This window comes from Nicotiana tabacum, chromosome 16 (genome assembly GCF_000715075.1).
Source record: "Nicotiana tabacum cultivar K326 chromosome 16, ASM71507v2, whole genome shotgun sequence".
In the NCBI taxonomy this organism is placed as follows: Eukaryota; Viridiplantae; Streptophyta; class Magnoliopsida; order Solanales; family Solanaceae; genus Nicotiana; species Nicotiana tabacum.
The window spans coordinates 75787927-75797690 of NC_134095.1; the positions used below are offsets into that span (position 1 = coordinate 75787927).

At 35.3% G+C, this 9764-nt stretch overlaps 2 protein-coding genes across 2 annotated transcripts; one reads left to right on the top strand and one right to left on the bottom strand.

Annotated features, from left to right (window-relative positions):
- Window positions 1–772: 772 nt before the first annotated feature.
- On the top strand, window positions 773–5380 carry LOC107812378 (pentatricopeptide repeat-containing protein At1g43980, mitochondrial-like). The gene is made up of 2 exons (XM_016637446.2): window positions 773–3605; window positions 4011–5380. The coding sequence occupies exon 1, from the start codon at window positions 907–909 to the stop codon at window positions 2803–2805; it is 1899 nt and encodes a 632-aa protein (XP_016492932.1). The 5' UTR covers window positions 773–906; the 3' UTR covers window positions 2806–3605; window positions 4011–5380.
- Window positions 3704–5177, bottom strand: LOC107812379 (aspartic proteinase Asp1). The gene has a single exon (XM_016637447.2). The coding sequence runs from the start codon at window positions 5175–5177 to the stop codon at window positions 3876–3878; it is 1302 nt and encodes a 433-aa protein (XP_016492933.2). The 3' UTR covers window positions 3704–3875.
- Window positions 5381–9764: the final 4384 nt, after the last annotated feature.

The window sequence follows — 9764 nt, forward strand, 5'->3', positions numbered from 1 at the left end:
GGTTTTCAAGGCCTCGGAACCCGGATTCGGATTCTAGAACTAAAGATGACCCTTTGGGTCATCACAAAATAGCTGATAAGATTGAAGTGCTGAATTTTTTTTTTAAGTGTTGAAACTTATTTTTAAAATAAGTATTTACGTGTTTGGATAAAAGTGCTGAAACTGATAATAAGCAGTTGATGTGTTTGATAAAAAATGTTAATAAGCTATTCTTTTGTTAAAATGACTAAAATACCCTTAGTTTTAAAAGATTATAAATTAAAACTTTTCTTTGTAAGAAAAGAATTAATAACGAATATGGAATGAGAAGAAAGTCAAGAAATTTATTTTGGAAAAAATATTTTGGGAATTATAAAATATTATTATGGATAAACTGGTAAAAGTGTTGGTCAAACTAAAAGTGCTTATAAGTTGAAAAACATAAGTTGGGAATGACTAGCTTATGACTGATTTTAGCTTATAAGCACTTTACTTATAAGTACTTTGGGTGTTTACCGAACATAAAGATAAGCCAAAAGATGCTTATAAGCCTGTTTGACCAGCTTATAAGTTTAGCCAAATACCCTCTTATTTTAAAAATAAATTTCAACACTTAAAAAAAACTTTTCAGCACTACAATCTTATCACCTATTTACGGTTGGCTAATCCAAACGGGCTCTAAATTGTTTCAAGCATAAGCTGTTTTATTTTTTCTCTCTTTCAGACATTCTTTAAAAACTAGCGAGTATCAAAATGGAAAGAATATTTATCCTTGGCCCAATGAATATCTAAATTTCTCGGACATGGAAGAAGAGTCTGACCAAGAATCCTCAAGACCAAATATTCGAAGCTGCAATAAACGAGATTCGTGGGCATTGTCATGTTTGCTTTAGCTTTCTCTATCTGTTCTTCAGTCATATCACTTGCATGTACCCTTTTGTACAAAGAGCTTACAGATACCACACGCATTCACTTTCATTTTATTCAAGCCTCGTAATACAGTGCCTCTCGTACAGAAACTCATTTAAATATTTGCAAATACTTCATGGTAAATTGATAAAACTTGGTTTCAACAGGAACACTTTTCTGGGTAATTGTTGCATTGATTTGTATAGCAAACATGGAGCCAAAAGTTTTGCTTTAAAAGTCTTTGACGAAATACCGAATAAGAATGTTGTGTCCTGGAACATGTGTGTGAAAGTGCTTGTTCAGTCTGGTGATGTGCATAGTGCGCGCCGGATGTTCGATGAAATGCCTGACAGAGATGTTGTGAGTTGGAATTCAATGATTTCGGGTTATGCTTCATACGGGTTGTTTGAGGTTGCTTTTGGTGTTTTCTTGGAAATGCAAAATTATGGTATTAGGCCTAGTGGATATACTTTCTCGATTCTTATTTCGAGGGTGCAGTTTGCTTTCCATGGCAAGGAAATACATGGAAACATGCTAAGGAGTGGTGTTGATTTGTCTAATGTGGTGGTAGGGAATTCACTGATTGATATGTATGGAAACCTTGGGCTAGTGGACTATGGTACTGGTGTCTTTTTGGCCATGGAGGAGGTGGATGTTGTTTCATGGAATTCGTTGATTTCAGTCTGCTGTAAATCAGGGCATGAAGATACAGCTCTGTCTTATTTTTGTTTGATGAGAGCTTGTATATATTCACCGGATGAGTTCACAATGTCATCAGTGCTTATTGGCTGTTCTAAATTGCGCAGTTTGGAGAAGGGTAAGCAAATCTTATGTCTTTGCGTAAAGATGGGGGTTTTGTGCAACACAATTGTTTCAAGTGCAGCAATTGACTTGTTTTCTAACTGCAACAGAATTGAGGATTCAGTTCGCATATTTGAGGATTCAAATCATTGGGACACAGCTCTGTGCAATTCTATGATTTCGAGTTATGCACTGAACAGTTTAGAAGAAAATGCGTTGCATGTATTTGTCCTAACTTTGAGGGAGAATATTAGACCTACGGAGTTTACACTCAGCTGCATTCTTAGCTGCACTACAACCTTCCCTATGGAGCTGGGAATGCAAGCTCATTCTTTGGTCATCAAGTTAGGCTTTGTATCAGATCCCGTTGTTTCCAGTTCAGTTGTAGATATGTATTGTAAATATGGGTTGATTGACTCTGCCTCAAATATTTTCAATGACCTACTGGCAAGAGATTTGATATCGTGGAATACCATGATCTTTGGGTTGGCTATCAATGGTGAACTTACCAAATCACTCAGCCTTTATTATGAACTTCTTGAAGTTGGTGGTCAACCAGATCGAATTACGTTGGCTGCTGTTCTGTTGGCTTGCAGCTATGGTGGATTTATTGATGAAGGTATAGCTATATTTTCTTCAATGGAAGAGGAATACGGAGTTAGACCTGGCATCGAGCACTACACTTGTGTTGTGGGCATGATGACCAGAGCTGGTAAACTTAAAGAAGCCGGGGATATAATACAAAATATGCCTCATGAGCCCAACAGTGAAATATGGGAGTCAATACTGCTTGCTTGTGATAGTTATGGAGACTTGAAAGAAACTGAAAAAGTTGCTGGAAAGATAATGGAGTTAGCGCCGGAGTCATCTCTGCCTTATTTGGTGCTAGCGCAAGTATACGAGTCCAGGGGAAGATGGGAGAGCCTTGTTCGGGTCAGGAAGGTAATGAAAGAGAGAGTTGAAAAGAAAGTAACTAGTTACAGTTGGATTAGTGTACACAACTGTGTAAAAATCTTCCAAGCTAACCAAATTCTTAGTCGTGGCAGTAAGGACATAGACATTTATTCTACGTTGAGGCTACTGACAAAGGATACATGGTATAAAGGTTATGCATAAGTTGCAACATTGAGGCTACTGACAAAGGATACATGGTATAAAGGTTACACATAAGCTGCAACTGGAAGTAATAGCTGCTAAATGGATAGGTATAGTAGCACCGACGAAACAAGCTGAATTCGATATTGATTCTTAAACAACAGGCAAGATCTGCTTCAATTCTTTATTTTTGCTTTCTATATGGGTGTGCTTGAAGTGATATTTAGGGTCTGAATCTGACTCATCTATGTTTTGGAGCAAATTTAATGATAACAAGTGAGTAGAAAAAGAAGTTTTTTTTTGCATGACTCTAGGGAAGCACCTTTGCGCTGAGATCTTGGTGGATATAGTGAAAATGATGTGGACAGAGATGGAGAGTTACATCATGTGGCAATTTGCAATGATGTGGTATAAGATTGTATCTTTCATTGCACAAAAGGGATTAAGCTTTTCTAAAGTTCAAAATTTCCACATGCATTCGATGGAACCCCAGCAAGGGTAAAAGGATATTCACTTCGTTTCTGGATACTGAATTGGAGCAACACCGTAGAACTCAGAATGTTGCATCTGACAAAAACCTATCTTTTGAAACTTAAGCTGCCTAGCTGTTTTATTTTGGCCTATAGAGAGGCATTCACTTCATAAATATGGGATCATTCTTTCAGCTAGAGTAGTTTTATACGTCTTAATCTAGCCACAACCATCTTTAACAATGATCATCCAGCAGCGGATATTACTCATATAACCTCTCCGTGTCTTGGATGCCTCATCATAGAGTGTGAAGGTCGAGAGATGCTGAGCTTGACTGGAAAGACTAAAAGGTAATCTAGAATCCTCTCTCTCTTTAACCTGTGAAGCTAACAGGTTTAGAAATAATTGAGTGTTCACCTTGTATGTTAGTTTGCTTCTTTTCTCATTCTTTGATTTTATGATAGTCATTCTTCGATAAACCAGAAATTTTCATTTTCTGTTATACAAAAGGGATACTTATTATTATTATTCCCCATTTCTTGATGAAAGCATATGCTAATAGAATGATAAAAATGAAAAGGTAACACAAACCGAAGAATAAAAGATTAGTCTTAGCTTGATTACATTATCATGTTATTCGACTTTGGTGGCCGGTCACAATTTGCTGGGCTCCAACCTATTGCTTGCTTCTCATTGTCATAGATCACCATTTTATCTTGCATTGATATATCTCCAATAAGGTTGACATTTTGCAGGCCGGCTTCAGTACCATTTAGAACCCCCAAGCAGACACTGCCCTTTGATGAGATAATAAGATATGATTCAGGGGGAATTTCGAAATGAGCTTTGGATTTCCATCCATGGGGAAAGCTAAGTACGAAGTTCTTGAAGTATTTCTTCACATCATTTATGGTTTTGAAAGGTCTCCTGCCCTTCCAGCACAATGGGAGTGTATAGTCATCCTTTGCTTCTTTTAGTGGCTTCCCATTCAGTTCTTTTTTCAACAATGAAATGAAGCCTTGGTATGTTTGTGAGTTTAGGTAGCTGAAGGAACTTCCACTGTCAAAGACTACAAAAAGGTTCTTGAATCCTGTGGCTTTACCACCAAATATGAGTTCTCCAGATCCTGCTGAATAGTGCTTCATGCGATCGTGCGCCATAGGAGTCCAGACAATGCGTGAGGAATCATAAACCTCATCTCCAAAGAAGAGAAAACCTCCTCCTCTGCCACTCAAGCAATGGCCTACCACATTCCGCACCAGACCCTTGCTGTGAAGCTGAGACACAATGCTGGCTTTTCCTTTCCCAAGGCCAAGCACTCCATCTAAAGGATGATGAGATTGACCAGGTAACTGATCATATCCACACCCTAGAGCCAAACGAGGTATTATCCGAGCACCACTGGTCGCATTGAAGTTAAACACATCATTAAGTAGGACACCTAGCGATGAACCGCCATCAGCATAGTCAACCTGATAGTCACATTGTTCTGGACTCTCACATTTGTAATCAACATGATGCAAGGAGGCACAGAGGGGGTCCTTGCACGGCACGAGGTCATTGTTTGGTTTGTAGAATGGATGAGGCGCTCTTGTGCAGCGAACACAGGGAGCATCACATTGCAGCCATGTGAGATCACTGCCGGTGTCAGGATCAAGAAAATAGGGCTTTGAAGGCTGTCCTATATTGAGCTGAACATAGTAATAACCAATGGGATAGATATTACCATAGAGTGGTAGGACAATTGAAGAAGAGACAACTGGTTTGACCACTGATGAAGACGCTGCAGAACCAGAAGACATCCATTTCCACCATTTCTGCTGCTGCTGCAGCTGCTGATTATCACCATAACCTGCTGCTGCTGATACAGCCACAGACACAGCCACAAATATCACCATCCCAATAATTTTTCCTCCCCCCATATCTCTTTCTTTCCTATGATACAACTAATAGTTAACAAAGAGATAAAAAGTTCTGTACATTAATTTTAGTTCAGCAAAATCTTGTTGCTATTTATATGTTTCTCAGAAGAAAACCCCACCCAAGAGAAATGAAGGGGATGAAGTCATGTGGATTCTTTGGAAGGGTTTTTAATTTACTTGAGAACTGAGGTTTAGTTTTGGCATTGCTTGGATTCCTTTGTTTCCTCTGGTCCTATGATAAGTATAAACTATTCATGTAATTTCGTATGGTAAAAAAAAAAAAATTCAAAATTAAAGCATAAATAATAGTATGTTTTTATTTTCCTATAATTACTAATAAATCTTGCAGGTAAGAATTATTTAAAAGAAGAAGAAAACAAGAAAAAAGAGAAGAAAGAGGACAGACACCTCATTGATGACATAATTTTGCCTGCAAATTTTTCTTATAAATAGGGCCCATTCATGTGCAAGGAAAAATAACTCCAGAAACGTGAAAATAAAGCCAATTTCTTATTTGGACTCTTCTAGCTTGGCTTTTTGGTATTGTAATATTCCTTTCTCTTTTTCTCCTTAGTAATACTTCTTTTATTTACTCTGTAACGGAGTAAACTATTTTTGTTGGAATACTTCAAAAAGTTTGATAAGTTATTATATATATAGGGAAAATACATAAATTGCTCTTTAAATTTGTCCGAAAAATACGAGCAACTTGTTACCCCTTATTCTTATTTGAAGTGAATTTATTTACTTCCTAAATATTAGGAACTAATAATTATTTATAATTAGTTGACAATATCCCATAGAAAGATGACATGTATACAATTCAGTTAGTTTTCAACTTTGCTCTTTCTTTCAACGCGCATGTAGGAACGTGATAGGAGTAACACATTCTTTGCCACGTCAACTTTTGATGGGGAAATAAATTCACTTCGGACAAAATAAGAAGATAATAGGTCGCAGATAAAGTTAAAATGTATAAATAATTTTTTTGAACAAATTTAGAGGGCAACTTATAAATTGCTCTATCCATATCTCCATCTTTTTGTAACAAAGTGAAACTTTCAAAACATACTTCCACACCTCGCTTTTAGCCCCTCCCCTCCCCTCCCACTAGGGGTGTTTATGGTTCGGTTTTGATCGGTTTTTTCATAAAAAGAAACCAAACCAAGTAAGTCAGTTTTTCAAATATTAGAACCAAACCAAACCAATTAAGTCGGTTTTTCTCGATTTGGTTTATGTCGGTTTTTCGATTTTTTCGGTTATTTGTCGGTTTTTTCTTAAATATAAAACATACACTACCAAATACATATTCCGGCGACCACATTTTCAATGTAACACTATCAAATCAATTGCCCTTTGAGAAATCTATTATTTACCAAAATATATTGATGATAATTGAATCAAATAGTGATGAATAATTTAAGGACTCAATTAAAAATATGTTATTTTTAACAAGAAATGGATTCTTACACTAAACAAAAGAAAACTACCAATCAAACTAGAATGTAAAGGTAAATAACTATATTAAAAGTGCAAACTATTAACATTTACCATAAATATTTTGAAACTTTTTATAACAATATACATTTATATAGGTGTAATAATAAATTTGAAATAGCTATTCCTATAATCGGTTTGGTTCGGTTTTTTTCTGATTAAAACCAAAACCAAACCAAATTTGATTGGTTTTTAAAATTTAAAACCAAAACCAAACCAAACCAAACCAAAAAGTATCGGTTTTTTTGATCGGTTTGGTTTGATTTTCGGTTTGGTTCGGTTTTTCGGGTTTTTATGAACACCCCTACCTCCCACCCTTCAAAGTTAGCTCCCTTCAAAGGTTGAATGAATTAATTTTGATATTTAAGTGAAAAGGGACAGAGGGGTGGACTTCACTTTTATCCCTCTCATTTAGCTTCCTGCATGAGAAGGAGAGAGCCTTGGCGGAGACAGCCTCTTGCAGAAATGCAGAGCAAGGCTATGTACAATAGACCTTTGTGATCTGGCCCTTTTCAAATCCCGCATAGTAGGAGTTTAGTGTACCGGACTATTTTTTTTTTTTTAGCTTTCTGCATTGCAATTCCACGGAGAAGATTTTGTATAATTTGCTTTTTGCGCCATTTATTCCGTCTTTCACCATTTTCTCTTGTCAATCAGGATCGATCGGAATATCCTTATCTTTTTCGTTGTACTACATTTTTTCCTCAAAATTCTAAGATACGAAGTACCATAACTTCTTGTCTTGATTGACCGGAATGATCCTTTAAGAGGTTGATCATCAAATATTATCCCCTTTTTAAATGAATTTAGAAAATAACCTTCAGACCTACACCCATTTATTCACTGCTAGAAATTTGGTAAAAAACTGACCGAAAAATTAACCGAAGTCGGTCGGTTTTTTAAAATATTTTATTTTTAATTTTTTTTTTTATGAAATCGACCATTTGGTCTGTTTTCTTTAATGCAAAAATGCGGTAAACTATTTTGCGTCCTGCGAAATTTATTTTTCAAGAAACAGACAACTTTGATCGGTTTTTTATTTAAAATAAATTAAAATTAATATTAAAAAAACTGACCAAATATGGTCAGTAATTTTATTTTTTAATAAAACCGACCGACATCGATCGATTATTTTCGCGCGAAAATACAATTAAATAGTGTAAATGAAATAAAACACAGTCTTAAAACAAAATGCACTAATGGTCTAGTGATAAAATAGTATCCTACCATAGTACAGACCCCAGTTCGATTCCCAGATGGTGCATTTTTAATCACATAATTAAAATACCGACCAACTTCAGTCCGTTTTTTGGCAACTTTTTTATTTTGAAATTTAATTGACCGAGCGAAATCGGTCGGAAAATACCGACCATACGATTATCGACCGCCACGAATCGATCGATTTTAGGTCGATTTTTGCCAATTACCAACCAACATCGGTCAATTTTGGCAATCGATTTCCCCCTTTTTTTTAAGTAGTGCCTATTATGTATATTCAGAACTTAATGACGAGTCATATTATATAGTTTAAAATTGAAGGTACCTTGAGCAATGGCATCCGCTGCCAAAGCCCAAAGCTATACATTCATGTGTATATGGTGTTATGTGTTATATGCCTTCGGCCTAATTGTTAAATTATTGATAAATTCTACCTGATTGTCCTGATTTTGTGCTTGTTCAGTTGTTCACCAAACTCTACCAGATTGGCATGACTTTGTGTTATTTGCAGTCGGCCTATATGTTAAATTGTTCATCAAACTTTGCCCAACTGACATAACTTTTCTGTGTTGTTCAACACAGTTTTCTTCGAATTTACAATTTTAATTTCGTTCAAACTATTCCAAATATGCTTCAAATGATCTCAAATTTAAAACATAATTTCCAAAACAACACAAACTATCCCTAATTATCAATTTAGTCAAATAACACTAAATCGATAAAACTCACTTTGACTTCTTCAATACTTTCTAGGGATTCACAATTGAGTTTTGAGATTTAAAATAAATAAATCACTAAATCAGTGTTCAAACTAAAATTAAGTACGGATTATCAATATTCAAATAATTTTAATAATAATCTATTATTAATTTCATTTTATCCAAAAAAAAAAAAACAATTTCAAACTTTAAACGTCAAACTATCATAGAAGGGCTCAAAGAAAATGCAGTTGGTTTCTAAACTAGCGTTCCAGGGATATTGTTTAACCCAAAAATAAATTTATCCGCTAAAATTAATATCAAGAAGAAATCAAGTTACTGATAATAAAATTACTTCACTTTCTTGGTAATTTGAAGAATAAAAAGAATAATGGAAAAAATACATAAGAAAAGAAAACTTAAAATAGATAGCTAATCTTCCCCAGAATTGCGACTTTTAATAAAGTAAAAGACTGATTGCATATATTGATCAAAATTCAGATGACTTTAGAAATGAGGATCGGGTCCTTATATATGGGTACATACTTGTAACAGTTTCCCTACTTAATTTTAGCTTATTAATGGAATTAATTTCCTTAATTGTCCGTTACTATATACAATTGTAACGGTGACATTAATGACTGAGGATTCCCCGTAATCACGATCAATGCCGATTTTCCTTCCTTATTTATAATAGATTCATGAGCCTTCCCCTTTTATGGTTTTTATTCATGTCGTACCTATTTCTTCTTTTCCATCTATCATGACCGGTACCTTTTCTGGCGGAACACCGGGGTGTTCCGCTCATGCCTTTTTAATTCTTTTAATTTACTTAACTGAATTTATCACTTTGCTAATGATCCACGTGTCATGCCTTTTTTCCACCAATACAGATATTCACCCCACTTTTTGAATATTCTCAACTGAATATTCGGGAAGTGGTAAGTATTTATGGAGGGAATTTCTTGCCGCCTTTTCTCGATTATTATAATACCTTCTTCAAAATCAATGAGACATACTTCATGTCCATTTAATGCTCAAGACACATGTCTCATTGTAATTGGCTCTTCAGTTTTCATGCCTTTTTAAGGGTTTTCTGCATCTACATTAGTCATGAAGTGACAGTTCCATGATGACAGTTCATAATGACCAACTTTGATGACAGTTGCTTTCT

Excerpts from the sequence above, each read along its gene's own strand:
- LOC107812379 (XM_016637447.2), bottom strand. The coding sequence starts at position 5,177 with ATGGGGGGAGGAAAAATTATTGGGATGGTGATATTTGTGGCTGTGTCT.
- LOC107812378 (XM_016637446.2), top strand. The coding sequence starts at position 907 with ATGTACCCTTTTGTACAAAGAGCTTACAGATACCACACGCATTCACTT.